This window comes from Nomascus leucogenys, chromosome 21 (assembly GCF_006542625.1).
Source record: "Nomascus leucogenys isolate Asia chromosome 21, Asia_NLE_v1, whole genome shotgun sequence".
Classification (NCBI taxonomy): domain Eukaryota; kingdom Metazoa; phylum Chordata; class Mammalia; order Primates; family Hylobatidae; genus Nomascus; species Nomascus leucogenys.
Window position 1 is genome coordinate 52,746,426 of NC_044401.1, and position 19,499 is coordinate 52,765,924.

Below are 19,499 nucleotides of genomic sequence, written 5' to 3' on the forward strand. Positions count from 1 at the left end.
CAGGCCCTGCCACCAGGCCTGGCTAGTTTTTTTGTATTTTTTTGTACAGACGGGGTTTCACCGTGTTAGCCAGGATGGTCTCGATCTCCCGACCTCGTGATCCACCCACCTCGGCCTCCCAAAGCGCTGGGATTACAGTGCTTTTTTTTGTTTTTGTTTTTGTTTTTGAGACGGAGTCTCGCTCTGTCGCCCAGGCTGGAGTGCAGTGGCACAATCTCGGCTCACTGCAAGCTCCGCCTCCCGGGTTCACGCCATTCTCCTGCCTCAGCCTCTCCGAGTAGCTGGGACTACAGGCGCCCGCCACCATGCCCGGCTAATTTTTTGTATTTTTAGTAGAGACGGGGTTTCACCGTGGTCTCGATCTCCTGGCCTCGTGATCCGCCCGCCTCGGCCTCCCAAAGTGCTGGGATTACAAGCGTGAGCCACCGCGCCCGGCCTACAGTGCTTTTTGAGTTCTCCTTTACCCACACAGCCACATGATTAGGTAAACATCATTAGCCACATGCTAGAAATAAGAAAATTGAGGTTATCAAGGGCAAGTAAATTGCCCAAGGCACACCACCACAGGGAAGCAGAGCTGAGATTTGAGGCGTTCCTTTCTAGAAGGTTCATTTCACTACCCAGTTTTCAGAATTCTCTCTGGGGAATTAAAAGCCAAGTACCACAGACTGTACCAGGGTTCTTACCCTTGGATCCATAGGTGGTCGTCATGGAATCTTTCTGACACTGTTTGCAAAATTACAGGCACAACCAGTAGGTAAGCGGGCCTCGGGCTGCACCCCACCCTTGAGGTAGAGGACTGTGTGTGAGCACAAAGCTGGCCGTGCCCGATGTGGTGGGTGGCCTTCCTTGTTCACCACCACCACCACCACCACCAGACAACAGGGCTCTATTTCTGACTGTATGTAATTTTTAGGATAGCGCCATTTTAGCTGAGATACTGATCTCAGGTCCAGTCCTCCACGTGCATGACTGGTAGTGATGCACACCCGCCAACATCTCTGAGCTTCAAACACCCCTCTGTGGGTCCCTCCTCCTGAATTCACAAGGCTGCTGCAGGGATAAATACACAGGCATGTGCCGCATCTCAACTCCTACTCTCCAAATGTTTGCTATCATGGTTTGCAAAATATTTTACCCCATATTGGCTATCCAAATTAAATATAACAAACATGTAAGGGTTTGCAGCAAAATCATTCAAGTAGTGTCTGGACCAGTTAAAAGGATATAGCTCAGGCTACCACCTTAGCCTGAGTTAAGTATTCTACCACCAAAGAGCAAGTATTCCCCCTTCCCATTTCCCCCACTACCCACTTTTTTTGTTTTTTTTTTTGAGACAGGGCCTTGCTCTATTGCTCAGGCTGGAGTGCAGTGGCACAATCTCTGCTCAATGCAACCTCTGCCTCCTGGGCTCAAGCGATCCTCTCACCTTAGCCTCCTGAGCAGCTGGAATTACAGGCATGTGCTACGATGGTCGGTTAATTTTTGTTAGTAGAGAGGAGGTTTCACCATGTTGCCCAGGCTGGCCTCGAACTCCTGGGCTCAAGCGATCCATGCGCCTTGGCCTCCCAAGGCCTCCCAAGTGCTGGGATTACAGGTATGGGTGACCATGCCCAGCCACCCATCTCCCTCCTCTTGCCACCAAATGCCCTTAGGCAACGTAAGTCTTCATGACTTTCTCACCAATTACAAAAAGGCTTTATTATATTTTGCCAAATGTTAATTGCTTTCATTATGTCTCCAAACATTATTTCACCACTCATTTTTATAACAAGTGCAGTGAAGATATGCTTATCGAACATTGTACAATACTGTTGTGTTCTATAACGCTCTTTTGGGAACAGCTTAGATGTAGGTAACAAGAGATGCCTGTGTATGAAAGTGCTTCATAAACTGTACTGTATAAATGTAAACTACTGCCATTTTCAGGTAAAATCAGAGAATAAATGTCTCTTGTTGGAAGTGTCCTCTCAGGACTCATCTAGTCCAACCTCCCCAGTGACTGGATGAGGGCACAGACTGAGGCCAGAGGCAGGAGGCTCTGGATTGGAGAGTCAGAGGCCAACGCAAGTATAGAATCTGCAGTCCTAGCACAGGGATCTTTCTCCTCCCCTGTGTAATTTATCTTTAAAAACACTGATAGTTTTCTGGTGCTGGGAGCACCATGCCCTTTAAAACTTATAAATTAATGGACGATTACAACAAAAAGAACTTTTTACCTAGCCGTCAATAAATAGTTGTTGGTGAAATTAGAAATTTGAGGTTGAATTGTTAAAGATCGTCTTGGTCACTCCTCTCTCGTGAAGAAACCCATCGACTCAGAATCACCTCCTGCAACCAATAAAAAAAAAAAAAAGACCATTCTGACACCACAGCTGACACCACAGCTACATTTCACAAAGGGCAGTCTATATAATGATGATACTGTTCCCATCTTTATAACAGAAACATCTGGAGAAAATGAATGTAACAATATAAACCTTACAAGCATATAGTACCTACTTTCACCAGGCAAAGATTTTAACAGCTAAGCTTGCCTCTGCTGTGGTATTCTACTAGCACATTTCAGAAACAGGTGGGCTGGATGAAAGCTAGCATTTTACATTAGAGCTAGGTCTGTGATGGCATTGCTGTAACTGGGCCAGCTACGGAGAAGGGAGAAATGAGGTTGATGAGCATTTTATGAAAAACTAGCTTAGTGGAGATAAGTGGGACCAACTGAAGGGAAGAGGTGCTGGCGCCATGGAGACCGACCAACAGGTCTGCAGGGGGCAGGGTGGTGTGAAAAGAAGAAAGGATGACGTGTACAAGACAGGACGACAACAAAGACATACTGGATGTCGGGAGGAGCCAATGGCAACGTTAAGGCTCTATACACAGAGGGAGAGAATGCAGAAACACGGACACACACTAGACGACTTGGCCAGACCAGAGAGAAACAAGCCAAGATGACAGGAGGCGCCTTGGTTCAATACAGAAGCCCAGAAGCAGGAATGAGTCAACAGGGACACCTCTGGTCTCTGGGAATGAGATCTGTGAGAGGTCCTGGCCTGGCCAGGGAGTCACAGGCCACCTGTGAGACAGCATTTTCAGCTGAGTGATGGGGACATCACAGGTAATAAAGTGGGGAATTAAGGAATAGTGGAAGTCAGCATAGATTTCGTGTCCAGTGGGTTCAATGGGGAAAAGGTGAGAGACTTACAGAGCCTGCCTGAGAAGGCTCTGTTACCAACGCAAAACTGTATTCATGTATTTTCTTGGGACCACATGTTCTAGACACACTATGATGCACAGAATCTTTGGGATGACATGAATTTCTCTGAGTTTACCCACCTGAACTTTAATCCTTTTCATACATTCTGGTGACTCCATTTCCTTGTCAGTCATAGTAGAGGGTTTAATCAAATAGCACAGCATAAGTTCCTATTGAGAAATGAAAAACCACTTCTGTATCCTACAAAATAATAGTACAAATTTGGGTGCATCAGCAGGAAATGCAGGCGGTCTCCAGTCCCTCTCACTGTGCACTCCAAGTGGAAACTCACAGAGCACATCAGTTTCCTCCTGGGGACATCATAACTGGGATTTACGTTCTGACTAAGTATCTGCCATTTAGTAATCACTGAACATGGCAAGAGATATAAGCAGATACATTGATTATAAACACAGCATTAAGAATACTAAATATAGTCAGTCCTCAATGTCCTTGATAGGTTCTTGGACATGGACTTTTTAAGTGAAATGATGTTGATACGGTTTGGCTGTGCCCCCACCCAAATCTCATCTTGAATTGTAGTTCCCACAATCCCCACATGTCATGGAGGGACCTCATGGGAGGTGGTTAGATTATGGGGGACGGTCCCCATGCTGTTCTTGTGATAGTGAGTTCTCACAAGATCTGATGGTTTTATAAGAGGCTTCCTCCTTCACTCATCCTCTCATTCTTGCTCCTGCCACCCTTTGAAGAGGTGCCTTCCACCATGATTGTAAGTTTCATGATGCCTCCCCAGCCACATAGAACTGTGAGTCAATTAAACCTCTTTTCTTTATAAATTACCCAGTCTCAAGTATTTCTTTATAGCAGCATGAGAATGGACTAATACAGATGTACAGCAGGTCTTCAAATAAACTTCAACATTGTTTTCTTAAAATAATGAGAAGAAGGCCAGGCGCGGTGGCTCACCCCTGTAATCCCAGCACTTTGGGAGGCCGAGGTGGGCGGATCACGAGGTCAGGAGATCGAGACCATCCTGGCTAACACAGTGAAACCCCGTCTCTACTAAAAATACAAAAAATTAGCCGGGCGAGGTGGCGGGCGCCTGTAGTCCCAGCTACTCGGGAGGCTGAGGCAGGAGAATGGCGTGAACCCCAGGGGGCGGAGCCTGCAGTGAGCCGAGATCGCACCACTGCACTCCAGCCTGGGCGATAGCAAGACTCCATCTCAAAAAAAAAAAAAAAAGATGAGAAGAAAAAATGGTTTTGTTATACGGCATTAAAGTTGCAGTTTCCAAGAACATATCAACAATGTTAAGTGAGGACATATTAAGTATATGCTACGAGTCCCCTAAAATGGGCATAAAAATTCTAGAAACAGCATAGGCTCCCCAATTTTCTATAGGACCAAGCTAAAGCCTAGGCAACCTAACCTGCTTTAAAGGGCAGTCATCTCTAGCCCTGCAAGACCCTCTGGCCTCAGCCCCACCTCACCTCCAGCAGCACGAGGATGAAATTAGAGGGTATCTACAATTTGTTTTCAGCCAGCAAATCACTGAGTAATGAGAACAAACACAGCTTTCTTTCTTGATAGTCCTTGTGTAAGCTGAGTCCCTCCTATCTCTGATGGCAACACGAAGGATACAGTGAAACAAAAGCCAGGGAGCCAGAGAGCTGTGGGTTTGGATCCTGAGTCTGCACATGAGCTGTGTGATCTTGATTAGTCACTCAACGGCTCCAACCTTGGTTTTTCATCCTCAGGATGAGGATAACAACAGCGTGGGAAAGTGCTTAGCAACAAACATCAAGTCCCTTCCTCTTTAAGAGATCTGCAAACTTTCAATGTTTTGACTCCTTTGTGAATATGTGTATGAGTGAATGTTAAATTGCAGTATAAAACAAGTCACATAGCAAGGATACCCCTGGGAAGAGAAGCAATGCCTAACCAGATCAGATCACCACAGGAAACTTCAAAGCTCAGTCATTGGAGCTCAGCAGCAGTTGGGAGGGAGGGGACAATAAAATGTAACACGAGGGGAGGACAACTTCTAGCGCAATAAGGGAAGGGTAAAAATGACCCCAAATCTTCCAGCATGTCACTGGCAGGAATGTTATGAAGTTTCTACAAGTAACTTTTTTGATTCTACTACATTTAAGAAAAAAAATAAATTGAACCATTTAAGTGACACTCCAATGGCAAAGGTGATGTTGTGTTACCTTAGAGACATTAACGGAAACTCTGCTCAGGGCAGCCAGGGACTTCCAACTGAAAGGCCTGCGGAGAGAGCCTTCAAAATGGTCATCAACTAGCTCGATAATGACAGAATAACTGGAAAATACAGAAAAAGCATTTGAAAAGTAAGCATGAAATAAACCTGTTTAAAAAGAATATTTCTCCTACCAAGAACAAATATACAGAAAATAAAATTTACATCATCTGATTCTAAATTCCCCTAAATTGCTATTGAGAAAATATTAATGAAAAATTCATACTTTAAGTTACAAACTTTCAGGCTGATTCCAACACTTACAGGAAAAAACAAATACTTTTCCCAATGCGAAAGCTGTAAATTCACACAACTGTTTAGACACTAATACTAACTGATATTTTTGTTTGTTTGTTTTTTGAGATGGAGTGTCACTCTGTCACCCAGGTTGGAGTGCAGTGGTGCAATCTCGGCTCACTGCAACCTCCGCCTCCCGGGTTCAAGCAATTCTCTGCCTCAGCCTCCTTAGTAGCTGAGATTACAGGCGCCTGCCACCGTGCCCAGCTAATTTTTTTTGTATTTTTAGTAGAGATGGGGTTTCACTATCTTGGCCAGGTTGGTCTTGAACTCCTGACCTCATGATCCACCCACCTTGGCCTCCCAAAGTGCTGGGATTACAGGCGTGAGCCACTGCGCCCGGCCTAAGTGATGTTAAAATGAACAATTACAGCACAGATTAACTCAATGCTTAACACTAGAACATATATTATCATAAACTATGTATCATCCTATATATAGTATAATGACATTAGTGTGTAAGGAGGCATGAACATATAGCATCTATTCGTATCAGGCCAGGAAGAACATGACTTTTGTTCCTATGGCACCAAAAAGTTAAATTAGAGGCCAGAAATTCCTTGTGTCCCTTTAACCCATTAGTTTATTTAAAAATCACTCCAAACCTTGCATGGTAAAATGGAGGGCCTTTCCGATACAGCACTGCAAAGAAGAAGGAAAAAAAAAGAAGTATAACCACTCAAGATAATGAGAGAGGAGTAAGACTCAACAGAAAGCTTGCTTTATTAACTTTTTTCTTCTCCAAAAGGAAGCAAATACTCAATAACCTATATGTAGACAGATAATCTGCAATATGCCTGCGGTCTATTTTTTCAGACAGGGTCTCACTCTGTCACCCAGGCTGCAGTGCAGTGGCATGACCATGGCTCACTGCAGACTTGCCCTCTTGGGCTCAAGAGATCCTCCACACTCAGCCTCCCGAGTTGCCAGGACTACAGGCGTGCACCACCACACGCAGCTAATTTAAAATTTTTTTTTAGCAACAGCATCCCGCTATGTTGCCCAGGCAGGTCTTAAATTCCAGGGCTTGAGTGATCCTCCTGCCTCAGCCTCCCCAAGTGGGGGATTACAGGTGTGAGCCACCACACCCAGCCCCCATCATCTATTTTAAAAATCCGAACTATTTTTTTCCTGAAGCAAAGTACAATTAGTAAAGAAATCTGTTGCCAAGACCCTAACACCTCGTCTCACCCTACAAATAAATTCCAAAGTCAAAGTACAGGCACTCTTGCCTTGCCTCTTGTCTTACAGTCTCCAGAGTGAGTGTGAATCATACTGAGAGGTGTAAAATTCATAGAATGTGGATCAATATTTTGTTATTGATTTCAGATCAATGTAATGCAAAGTGTCTGACTCACTACTCTGGCCAGCTACTGTGACAGGGGTTGGTAAAAGAGGAGGAATAAGACTCATGCCTATTTTTAAGAAATTCAAAGTCAAGTGATAGAAGTCATAACCATACATGCCATTCAAGTATCAGTTTGCTCCACTATTGAGGACCTGAAGGAGATGGGGGAATTCAGTCTGTGGAGGTCGAGAGCTACTCAATGAAGGAGCCTGGGGCCAGGGACTCTGCCATATAGACTCTGGAATCTGACAGGGAACCCTTCAGAGGCACATGGTCTGTGGCACGGACTGGCTAACTGTTCACCAAATCCAGTTATTTCTCCCCCAGGTACATGGCCAGACCACAGCTCTCAGTCTCCCATACAGTTAGGTATGGAAGGTGACCTTGGAAGCTGTGTGCTGAAGACTGGGAGCCACCAGGAAGCAGTTACTAAAGCATCTTTTGGAGTTGATTGGGCTGCCAATCAGAGACAGCCGTGTTGGATTTCACATGAACAAAAATGAACTCTATTGTTAAGCCCTTGAGACTTAGGGTTTATATGCAACTACAGCTATGGGAATTGCCGTAACGACACAATTACATCTGTAAGCTGTTAGCTGTCCTCTGTACTAAAACCAGCACAGAAAAGTTCAAGGAAAAGTTTTGTTTCCCTTGAGGAATGGACAGAATTTTCCTTTTTGGACATATCAGTCCTGTAACTAATCATGTTTCTTTTTGGCTCAGGAAGCTCAGAGCCAAATTTGCAGCATGACTTTAGTAACCATATAGGGCCCCAAGGACGACACAGTAACCCTTCACTTAGTCTTGTTTTGCATCTATATTTTCCATGGTCACATTTCCTTTCTGTATTTCCTATTTAAGTTGTATTTAAAGTACTCAACAAGTCAGCTCAAATTCACTGCGGCACAAATGTAAGTAAATATCCAAACATACAATTCTCAACTTTTTGAGATGGAGTGTACTGGAAAGAAACCATGTACTGGAACAAAAGTGAACTCGGGAGTTTGGTTCCCTGCCCAATCTTTGCCTCTTCAAGTTGTGTGCCTTTAGGCAAGTTATTAACTTCCCTGAGCCTCCGTTTCCAAAATCCTAAAATGAAGACATCAGGGGAAATTGAGATCTTTTCTAGTCCTCAAATGCCATTACCTGTAATCAAACACACATCTTTAATCCAATATGCACCCGGAGCATTACAGAGCTTGAAAGCAGCTCACACCCACAAGGCAAGTAATTTCTGATGATGGGCTCCGACACAGCACAGCTTAGTTTAAGCAAGAACACTGGCAGCAGATGGACCCAAGGTCAAGTCAGCAGTGCCAAGACCATAGGACAACTCTGTATGTCAATTTCCTTATAAAAATTGGGATTATGGTGAAGGCAGAAGTATTAGCACAGTGTATGGCATACAGTAAGCATCACAAAGTTACCTATGCTAGTAACAATTACAGTCTGCGTGGCTTAGTGACGAGGATATGTTCTAAGATATGAGTACTTGGGCAATTTCATTGTTGTGTAAACACAGTAGAGTGTACTTACACAAACCTAGATGGTACAGCCCACCACACACATAGGCTATGTGATATCACTTATTGCTCCTAGGCCACAAACCTGTTCAGCATGTGACTGTGCTGAATCTGTAGACAATTATAACACAATGGTTAAGTATCTGTGTATCTAAACATAGAAATAGTACAGTAAAAATACGATATAAAAGAGAAAACCTGTATACCTGTATAGGGGACTTATGAATGCAGCCTGCAGGTCTGGAAGTTGCTCTGGGTGAGTGAGTCGTGAGTGAATGTAAAGTTCTAGGACAGTACTGTGTGCTACTGTACTCTTTATAAACACTTTTTTTCTGTCTTTAGGTTTTTATATATATATATATATATAGAGAGAGAGAGAGAGAGAGACATGGTCTACCTATGTTGCCCAGGCTGGTCTTGAAGTCCTGGACTCAAAGGATCCTCTCGCCTTGTCCTCCCAAAGTGCTGGGATCACAGGTGTGAGCCGCCATGCCTCATCTCTTTCTTCAATAATAAATTAACCTGGCTGGGTGCAGGTCAACATACAATGAACCATGATGGTTACGACCGTGGTCCCATAAGATTATAACGGAGCTGAAAAATCCCTATCACCTAATGACGTCGTAGCCATCGTGCTGTCAGAGTGCAATGCATTATTCGCATGTTTGTGGTGATGCTGGTGTGAACAAACCTACTGCGCTGCCACTTGTATAGAAGTTTTTTGACCAAAATGTTATGCAGCACATGACTGTATGATGGTGATAGTGTACTCAGGGGGAAAAATGAAATTGTTTTACAAAAATACCTCCCAAGTAGAAAGATGAAAGCATAAGTAGTCTGAGAAATAGTAGGCATTTAAAAAAAGATCTGAGGACTGGGCGCGGTAGCTCACACCTGTAATCCCAGCACTTTGGGAGGCTAAGGTGGGTGGATCACTTGAGGCCAGGAGTTCGAGACCAGCCTGGCCAACATGGTGAAACCCCATCTCTACTAAAAATACAAAATAATAAAAAAAAATTAGCTGGGTGTGGTAGTGCATGCCTGTAGTCCCAGCTACTTAGGAGGCTGAGATGGAAGGATCATTTTAACCTGGGAGGTTGAGGCTGCAGTGAGCTGAGATTGTGCCACTGCACTCCAGCCTCGGAGATAGAGACCTTGTCTCAAAAACCACATAAATAAATAAAAGTAAAAATAAGGTCTGAAAGAACAGGGAGTATAAAAGGAAAACTCTTACAGAAGAATGCTAGATAGAGGTGTGGAATGAATGACAAAATCAGAAAATGATTAGTGCAATAATTAAATCAGACAACTATTATAATTATTAGAGAAACAGATACTTAGGGTATCACTCCACAAATGACTTGTTTTTTACAAAAGAAAAACTGTAATTATATGACAGACATTGAGAATGGCCACCATCAAACTTAGCATCACCACAGCAGGAAAGCCTGACTTCATGCACTTCCTGACATACTCCAATAAGCACACACATCACCTATGTGTGCCAAGAGAACCCGAGCTTGAGTCTGATCATCAGGAACAATCAGACATACGGAGAATGGGGAACATCCCATAAGACTTCGAAAAAAGTCAACATCATGACAAACGAAACAAGAAGGTAGAGTGACTGTGTCAGATTAAAAGAGGCCGGGCACGGTGGCTCACGTCTGTAATCCCAGCACTTTGGGAGGTCAAGATGGGTGGATCACCTGAGGCCAGGAGTTGGAGACCAGTCTGGCAAACATGGTGAAATCAAAAAAATACAAATGTTATTTGTACTAAAAATACAAATGTTAGCCCAAGCACGGTGGCAAGCAGCTGTAATCCCAGCTACTTAGGAGGCTGAGGCAGGAGAATCACTTGAACGTGGGAGGCAGAGGTTGGACTGAGCTGAGATTGCGCCATTGCACTCCAGCCTGAGCAACAGAGTGAGACTCTGTTTCAAGAAAAAAAAAAAAAGAGACCAAAGAGATTGCAGTGGGTTTAATGGCAGCTCCCAGAAAGATATGTTCATGTCCTAATCCCTGACTTGTGAATGTGACCTGGAATGTGGAATGTGACTTGGAAAAAGAGGCTTTGCAGATGTAACTAAGTTTAGAATTTTGAGATGAGATCATCCTGAATTAGCTGGATGGCCCCTAAATCCAATGACGAGTGTCCTTATAAGAGAAAGGGGGTTTGACACAGACAGACAAGGTAGAGACTGGAGGGATGCAGTCACCAGCCACAAAACGCTTGGGGCCACGAGAATCTGGAAGAGACAAGGAATGGATTCTCTCCCAGAGCCTTTGGAGGGAGCCTGGCCCTGATGACATCTTGATGTTAGACTTCTGGCCTCTAGAACTGTGAGAGAATGAATCTTTGTTGCTTTTAAGCCACCCAATTTGTGGTAATTTCTTATGAGCCCTACGAAACTAAAAGGTAGATATAACAATCAAATGTGACTGTATCAAGAAAATCAAAGCCAGGGGCCTGCCTGGTGGCTCACGCCTGTAATCCTACACTTTGGGAAGCCAGGCAGGAGGATAGCTTGAGCCCAGGAGTTCGAGACCAGCTCGGGCAACATAGAGAGACCCCATCTCTATAAAAATTACAACCAGAATAGCCACAAAAGACATTACAAGGACAATTGGAAAAATTTAAGTATAGACTGGATATTTGGATGATATTAAGTAATTCTAATTTTTCTCAGGCATTATATGGTATGTAGGAGAATGTCCCTATTCTTTGGAGGTACACATGAAAAATACTTACAGATTAATATGGATTATGTACGTAAATGTGAAGAATATTAACAAAAATATATCAAAAGTTTGACTAGAAAAACAAGCCAGGAGGTGGCTTAGAAATGAATCAAAGGCCCGGGTGCCGCGGGTCACGCCTGTAATTCCAGCACTTTGGGAGGCCAAGGCAGGCAGATCACTTGAGGTCAGGAGTTCAAAACAAGCTGGTCAACATGGCAAAACCCTGTCTCTACTAAAAATACAAAAATTAGCTGGGTGTGGTGGTGTGTGCCTGTAATCCCAGCTACTTGGGAGGCTGAGGCAGGAGAATGGTTTGAACCCGGGAGGCAGAGGTTGTAGTGAGCCGAGATCGAGATTGCGCCACTGCACTCCAGCCAAGGCAACAAAGTGAGACTTTGTCTCAAAAAAAAAAAAAAAAAAAAAAGAATCAAAGAGGAAGATAAGAAAAAAACACATCTCCTTGTTCTGTGACAAATAGAGAGTTGCTCTGTTGACCTCCATTCACAGACAGAACTGTTAGTCTCTGGGCTGGACGTCACGACAGGTCATGGTTTCTTCTGCGTCTGGAAATTCTGTAACTCTGCTAGCTTTCAATGGCTCCCACCATTCCATTTCTGTGCTGGGACTTCTAATTGGCAGAAAGCTCAGAAATCATACTTATCAGTCAATGCAAATCCCCAACTAGGGTTGGTTGGGAAGGAGGCTTAGGAGTAACCAGACCTTTGGGTCACACCAAATCAAATCAAACCATAGCTGTGTACATAAGACAATATAAATCCTGTGTTAGTTTTTGGCTTCTTGGCAGGCAACATGACTTAGGTATGGTAGGAAGACAGGGAGGACAGACCCACAGAGCCCTCATCTGTGTACTTAACGAGCTGTTAAGTACTCCAGCAACTTACCTAACCCTTCTAATCCTCAAACTCCTCTGCTACAAAAGGAAGCTACTACTACAGACCTCACAGGAGTGTGAAGATTAAATGAGACAGGAGAAGAAAACACCAAGGCAAGGTGCCTGGCTGGCCCTAGGAGCCGGCAGCCAGGGGAGCTGCTGAGTGGGGAGTGTAAGGAAAGGCTCCCTCTTGGCTTCTGGCCTGGCTCCCCCAGTAGGCAATCAAGGTCAACTAGGTTGGCAGCTGCACTTGATTTGAGAACCATATCACCTCTTCCAAATACTGCTCCTGGAATGAAATCTGATTGACAAGATTTATTCAAGGGAAAAGTTTCCCTGATAAGATGTGAATTTCACAATGGTCTTGTATTACGAATCACTACCTCTCTAAGGAAAAACAATTGTTAAGAGTTTAGCCTATGTTGGCAGTTCTAGGTTTCATGTGATTAGGTCATTGGCCTTTGAAATTAAAATAATATTGTTAAAAAGCAGCAGGAACTGTGCAGCCATGCCTGAAGACGAGGTAGAGTTTAGGAAGCCGCTCCTCATATCCCAGACTAGCACTGCTCGAGAACCTTTGCTTATGCAGAGAATGTGAAGACACTTTTAATACTGATGCTGGCCCAGTCTGACTCTGTGTGTGAGTCAGAGACCTAGTACCACATTAATTGTACAATTAATGTATTAATTGTACATCTGTTTCTAGATGATATGTCCCAGTGAGGGCAGAGGCCTCCAGAGGAGTTGTAAACTGAGCAGTTTATCTTTTTTGTTTTCAAAATTCTATCTGTCCATCCATCTATCCATCTGTCCAACCATCCTTATAAGGGAGAATATCTTTAAATTAAGGAAGTTTTCCCTATGCATCATCCAAAGTATAACTTGATCATTAAAATAAAGTTGCAGGCAAAAGGGCCACAGTATGAGATTAAGAACATTAACAAAATGAACAATTATAACAATATACTATAAAGAAAGTTATGGGAATCTGATCTCTGAAAATATCTTAATTTTTATTTATTATTATTTTTTCGAGACAGTCTCACTCTATTGCCTAGGGTGGAGTGCAGTAGCACAATCTTGGCTCACTGCAAGCTCTGCCTCCCGGGTTCACGCCATTCTCCTGCCTCAGCCTCCTGAGTAGCTGGGACTACAGGCACCTGCCACCACGCCCGCCTAATTTTTTATATTTTTTAGTGGAGATGGAGTTTCACTTTGTTAGTCAGGATGGTCTCGATCTCCTGACCTCGTGATCCACCCGCCTTGGCCTCCCAAAGTGCTGGGATTACATGCATGAGCCACAGCGCTCAGCCAGAACGCTTTTCTAAGATTATAGAGCAAACAAGAGGGAAAGCCTGAACTGGCGTTGCAAGCTTCTACTCCTAGGCTTTCTCCCTAGACTGCCTTTTCTCTTTTTGCACTTACCCTTACCCCAATCCAAATATCCAATAATCTTATCTAAACCCAAAGGACACCTTCTTAGAAAACATCATCAACAGCACACACGACCAGTTTGATGTTCTAGGGTGAATCTGATATAAACTCCGTTCTCACGCACACACCACACCAAGAATTACTTACATAAATCTGTTCCGTACTTGAGTCCCACTTTGGGCACCCAGCCCTTGCTTCGAAAGTAATGGTAGGCCATGTAGGTGGTTCTGAACGTGGGCTGAACTACAGTGAAAGCTTTCCAGAGCTTCACTATCGTTAAAGGCTCCTAAAGTTATTTACAAAAAACAAAAAGTATTACTATGTATGCATTCACTCACCGTTCAGCCAGGGCATCAACATCTATACTAAGTGTGGAGCTGAAGCAGCGAATAAAACGCAGTTCCCCCAGCAGAGCAATTTATTTATTTTATTTTTGAGGCAGAGTCTCGCTCTGTTACCCAGGCTGGAGTGCAGTGGCGTGATCTCGGTTCATTCCCAGCAGAGCAATTTAGCAAGAAGGTCTGGCTCTGCACTGTCCAGTGGGGCAGCTGCCAGCCATACATAGCTAGTCTGAACTGAGAGGGACTCTAAGTGTAAAATATACACTGACTTCCTACTCAGTATGAAAAAAAAAAAAAGAGAATATAAACTATTTCAATATCGTTGAATAAGTTGGGTTAAATAAACTGTAATACTGTATTAAAATACCATCTGCTTTTTAAAAAATGTTTTTAATGTGGCTACCAGAAAATCTGGAATTATACACATGGCTCCCATCTGAGGCTCTCACTGTCCTATTGCACAGCACTGCTCCAGAGCACTTAGAAAAGGCAGCATTTGAGCACGAGAAGTAGTGAGGGAAAGGGGCTGGAGTGGGTGGTGGTGGGCTGGGAAGGACATTCCAGGCAGAGGAACCAGTGCATGCAGGGGGCTCACTGTAACAAGCCCACCAAGGCTGGAGGGCGGTTCGTGACAACATTTCACAGATCCTTAAGGAGTGGCTACTCTATGTCAGGTCACGTTCAGAAGAACAAAAAAGAATTTTATAGTAAAACTTAAACAAACAAACCTCTATTTGGTGTTTGAAACTACAGAATTTGTTATCTGATGGCACAAACTAATAATTAACTGCTTAAAAAACAATTTTGTTTTTAATGTGGGAGTCAAAGAGAATGAGAATGGTTTGGTCTAGAGAATATTCTGATGTATCATTACCAAAAATACAATGACAACAAAATAACTAGGTAAGTTTGGAAAATTTTTGCTTCATTTCAATAGTTACTGAAACAATCAAGTCTTCAGCTGATTTAAGGCTCAGTCACTCAGTGAGACTGGCTCAGTTTGTCCCAGCCTAAGATTGCAATACAATAGGCTAGAGTTACGTTTTTTTTTTTTTTGCAGTTGTTCCTAATGCAAAAATTCCATACCTGTGTGACCTTGTGACCCCACTGTGAGTAACAAGCAACAGTCTCATAGAGAAGGTTGAATTTCCAACACAGCCCAGTGTTGTTCAGATGTTGAGGCTTTTATGTCACAGCTGTACCGTTCTGACAAATTTCAGCTAAGGCCCATGAGAGGAAGCAGGGTGGGGCTAAGAATTGCCACCATTTGGGAAAATGAGCCATTTGTCAGGCAAACACTGCTTCCAAACGGCTGGAATACCCATGAACAATATTTATGCAATTAGAATTTGATGACTGATTAAATTATGTGCTCCCAAGAGCCAAACAGAATATACCTTATCTGCTCCATTTACTGTTTACTTTTCTCTTTTAAATTTTATTTGAATTATTTTACAATTATCTCTCTTCTAAAGGCAGCAGGCTACAGTACAAAGTCATGGGCTTTGGAGTTACTTGGACATAGGTTTGAATATTTATTCTAACCAGACTAGCTGTGTGACTTTGGGTACATTATTTATTTTCTCTGAGCCTCAATTACCTTATCTGCAAATTCTTTTTTTTTTTTTTGAGACGGAGTCTTGCTCTGTCACCCAGGCTGGAGAGAAGTGACGCGATCTCGGCTCATTGCAACCTCCGCCTCCCAGGTTCATGCCATTCTCCTGCCTCAGCCTCCCGATTGGCTGGAACTACAGGAGCATGCCATCACGCCTGGCTAATTTTTTGTATTTTTTTAGTAGAGACAGAGTTTCACCATGTCAGCCAGGATAGCCAGGATGGTCTCAATCTCCTGACCTTGTGATCTGCCCACCTCGGCCCCCCAATGTGCTGGGATTACAGGTGTGAGCCACCGTGCCTGGCCCCTTATCTGCAAATTCTTACCAGGTGGAGATAAGGACTGGAAATATTGCATGTAAAGTACCTAAAATATAGCTTTTACAATAGTAGGTGCCAAATACTGGTAACTTTTATTTTTGTTAATTTTTAATACTGTTCTGACACAGATTTCCTAATCATTATACAGTATAAGGTACTGTACTTCTCCTAGTTTCGAGGAATGAAATGCAATCTAAAAGGGTCAAAGATGCATTTTGCTCGAACAGTCCCACCTCAGGACCCAAATCCAAAACTTTAGAGAAAAATTCAATTCCTATTTTATTGAGTAAGAGTAGAAACATTTGTATTAATGCAATATAGAAATTAGTACAACCTGCTTTTAACAACAGGGAAATTTTAAGTGGGTTGTATGTAAACAAAGCATCTTACCTTCTCATAGTAAATACTTAAACATCCCAGAGCATAGACCAAGAAGAAGGCCTGAAAATAGAGCAAGCAGAAAATGCTTATTACTAATAGCTCCACATTCTTGTGAAACTATTTTACAGACTGATCTTTTTTTTTTTTTTTTTTTTTTGAGACGGAGTCTTGCTCTGTCGCCCAGGCCGGACTACAGTGGCGCTATCTCGGCTCACTGCAAGCTCTGCCTCCCAGGTTCACGCCATTCTCCTGCCTCAGCCTCCCGAGTAGCTGGGACTACAGGCGCCTGCCACTACGCCTGGCTAATTGTTTTGTATTTTTAGTAGAGACGGGGTTTCACCGTGTTAGCCAGGATGGTCTCAATCTCCTGACCTCGTGATCCGCCCACCTCGGCCTCCCAAAGTGCTGGGATTACAGGCCCGGCCACAGACTGATCTCTTTTCACCTCAAATACAAATGCTCTTAAGTCATCATGAAAAAGGTCACATATATATATATATATATATATATATATATATATATGTATGTATGTATATATATGTGTATATATGTGTATATATATGTGTATATATATGTGTGTATGTGTGTGTGTATATGTGTGTATATATATGTGTGTGTGTGTGTATATATATATATATATTTTTTTTTTTTTTTTTTTGAGACGGAGTCTCGCTCTGTCGCCCAGGCTGGAGTGCAGTGGTGCATCTCCGCTCACTGCAAGCTCTGCCTCCTGGGTTCACGCCATTCTCCTGCCTCAGCCTCCCAAGTAGCTGGGACTACAGGCACCCGTCGCCACACCTGGCTAATTTTTTGTATTTTTTTTGTAGAGACAGGGTTTCACCATGTTAGCCAGGATGGTCTTGATCTCCTGACCTCGTGATCCGCCTGCCTCGGCCTCCCAAAGTGCTGGGATTACAGGTGTGAGCCACCACACCCGGCCAAAGGTCACACGTTTTTAATATAAATGGTTCATTCGAATGTCTTAGGTTTTTAAAAAAATCTAAGAAAATACAAATGTTACAAACTGGCTTAAATCAATAAAAATAAAAGATTTTTATGAATGTTTCCGTATTTATTCCCTAAAAAGCCTATATAACTGAAGAATGATGTTAACAGCTGTAGCAATAGAAACTGTTGCTCATTGGAATTTCTCCCTGTAAAATTAAATAACCATATTTAAATTGAGAAAAATATATAAAGAAAAAAAATGTGTGAAAAGTGTGAGGCAGTGCTGATTTTGCTTACCTGACAAAATACTAGTTTCCCAGTCATCTTTGGTGAAGTGGTTTTCTAGAACCCTGTGTTTGCACTGACCTCACGTAATGACATATTTTACTGTGTGGGGGGAGGCTGTAGGAATGGCAAAGAAAATTGGCTCCAGTTGAATATAGTCACACTTAAACGGAAATGAAAATGGCTTTCTGTTAAAATAATACACTGCCAAACACTGACACCACCCAAAGAGCCATGTGTTGTTGGCTTTGCCTGTCCAGGGCGCTTAGGGTCTATAGATACCACTGAAGAGATTCCCATGAGACTGGTGCATAGCAGGTAGTGACCAAATGGTAGCCAGTGGTAAGATGGGGTTACATTTCTTTTTAAATATGAAGGTGAAAAATTAGATTTATAAACAAACATCAAATATTCTGCTTCGGCTCTCACTGCTGCTTCCAGCAGACACAGACGAGGAGGGGTCCTCTTGTGCAGTGTGGGAGCAGAAACATAATCCGCTCCCTGTCATAAACCTTGAGGCTTGTCTGCAGCAACAAGGCACTGACAAACTGCTCACTCAGCTTGTTTCCTCACTGTCCTTCCACCCCACCACTAACCTGGCATACACAGAACAAAAGACAGCACAAGTCATATAGGTGGAAGGACTTCCAAGCAGTGAATACCCTGTCATTCTCTGCCTGGCTATCTGATGACATCTCTCTTCATGGCAGCAGTTCTCAAAGGGTGGTCTGGGGATCCTGGGATCCCCAAGACCCTTGCAGGAGGTCTCAAGGTCAAAACCACTTCACAATAATAACGTGGTGTTATCTGCCTCATTTGTGCTCTCTCCAGTGACTATAAGACGTGTGATGGCCCAAGACTGCATCCAGAAGCAGATGCAAGAATCTAGCTGACTTTCAGGAAATCAGACCTTAAAGTGACTTGCAAAAATGAAAATGAAGCCTTTTCTAAATTTTTTGTTTTGGAAAATATAGTTATTTTTCATAAAAAACTTAAAGTATTTATGTCAAGGTATGGGTTTTTGTTGTTGCTGTTGTTTTTAATATGGAAGGCTTCACAAACCTGTGTCATCCATGGGCAGGGGTCATACTAATCTCTGCATTGTTCCAATTTTAGTGTATGTGCTGTTGAAGACATCACTATTATTATTTTTAAATGTGTTAAACTGATACTCAACATTTTTGTTTTAATTTATAATTTGATAAGCACTGACAGATATGAGGGACCACTACTTTAGTTTTACCCAATCCAAATCTAGAGCATTTCTGGAGATGAAGGTGGTCACCTTCTATTTCACTTTTTCCTATCGCCTTCTTGGTCCCAGTCTGTAGGTGGCTCCTTTCTGCCTTCTGTGACACCCTCCCTGTTCTGAGCCCTCTATAGTCCACTCTCCATAGCATCCAGATTCATCTCCTTGGCACATGAAGATCATGTCGTTCCCCTAATTAAAACTCTCCAAAGAGATTTCACTGCCCTTAGAATAAAGTCCAAACTGCTTGCCACCAGCTCCAGGTCCCTGCATGATCTTACCAGTGCTCTTTCCAGCTGTCCTGGCTGCACTTCTGTCCCCTGAAGACACTAAGCTCATTCAGGCCTTTGCCTCTGTAATTGCTACTCCTACTATCTGGCATGTTCTGCTCCAGACTCAAAGGTCACTTCTCAGAGAGGTCTTCCCTGGCCACGAAGTCTAAGTAACCCCCATCCGGATCATCTCCAGAGCACTTACTTTTGTCTGAAAATCTTTCTCTTACATGTGTTCCTCCGACTAGAATGTAAACTCTGGCAGAACAGAAACTGCCTGCTGTTCCCTTGGCCTAGAAGGGGGTCTAGCACATGTTGGGTGTTCAATGCTTGTGTTGAAAGACAAAAAAGACAGGTCTCCAATCCTGCC

At 43.1% G+C, this 19,499-nt stretch overlaps 1 protein-coding gene and 1 non-coding gene across 7 annotated transcripts in view; both read right to left on the minus strand.

Annotated features, from left to right (window-relative positions):
- Nucleotides 1–1,671: 1,671 nt before the first annotated feature.
- Nucleotides 1,672–19,499, minus strand: part of TSEN2 (tRNA splicing endonuclease subunit 2) — a 47,652-nt gene continuing 29,824 nt past the window's right edge. For all 6 annotated transcript variants that reach the window (XM_030801786.1, XM_030801785.1, XM_030801787.1 and 3 more), the window contains 6 exons: nucleotides 16,385–16,435; nucleotides 13,866–14,004; nucleotides 6,383–6,419; nucleotides 5,431–5,542; nucleotides 3,334–3,423; nucleotides 1,672–2,331 (listed from right to left, as the gene is read on the minus strand). In XM_030801786.1, coding sequence (XP_030657646.1) covers nucleotides 2,272–2,331; nucleotides 3,334–3,423; nucleotides 5,431–5,542; nucleotides 6,383–6,419; nucleotides 13,866–14,004; nucleotides 16,385–16,435 — 489 coding nt within the window. In that variant the 3' untranslated portion in view covers nucleotides 1,672–2,271. The remainder of the gene's footprint in view (nucleotides 2,332–3,333; nucleotides 3,424–5,430; nucleotides 5,543–6,382; nucleotides 6,420–13,865; nucleotides 14,005–16,384; nucleotides 16,436–19,499) is intronic.
- On the minus strand, nucleotides 18,647–18,748 carry LOC115832264. Its single transcript, XR_004027689.1, has one exon. It is a non-coding gene; the product is annotated as a U6 spliceosomal RNA (small nuclear RNA).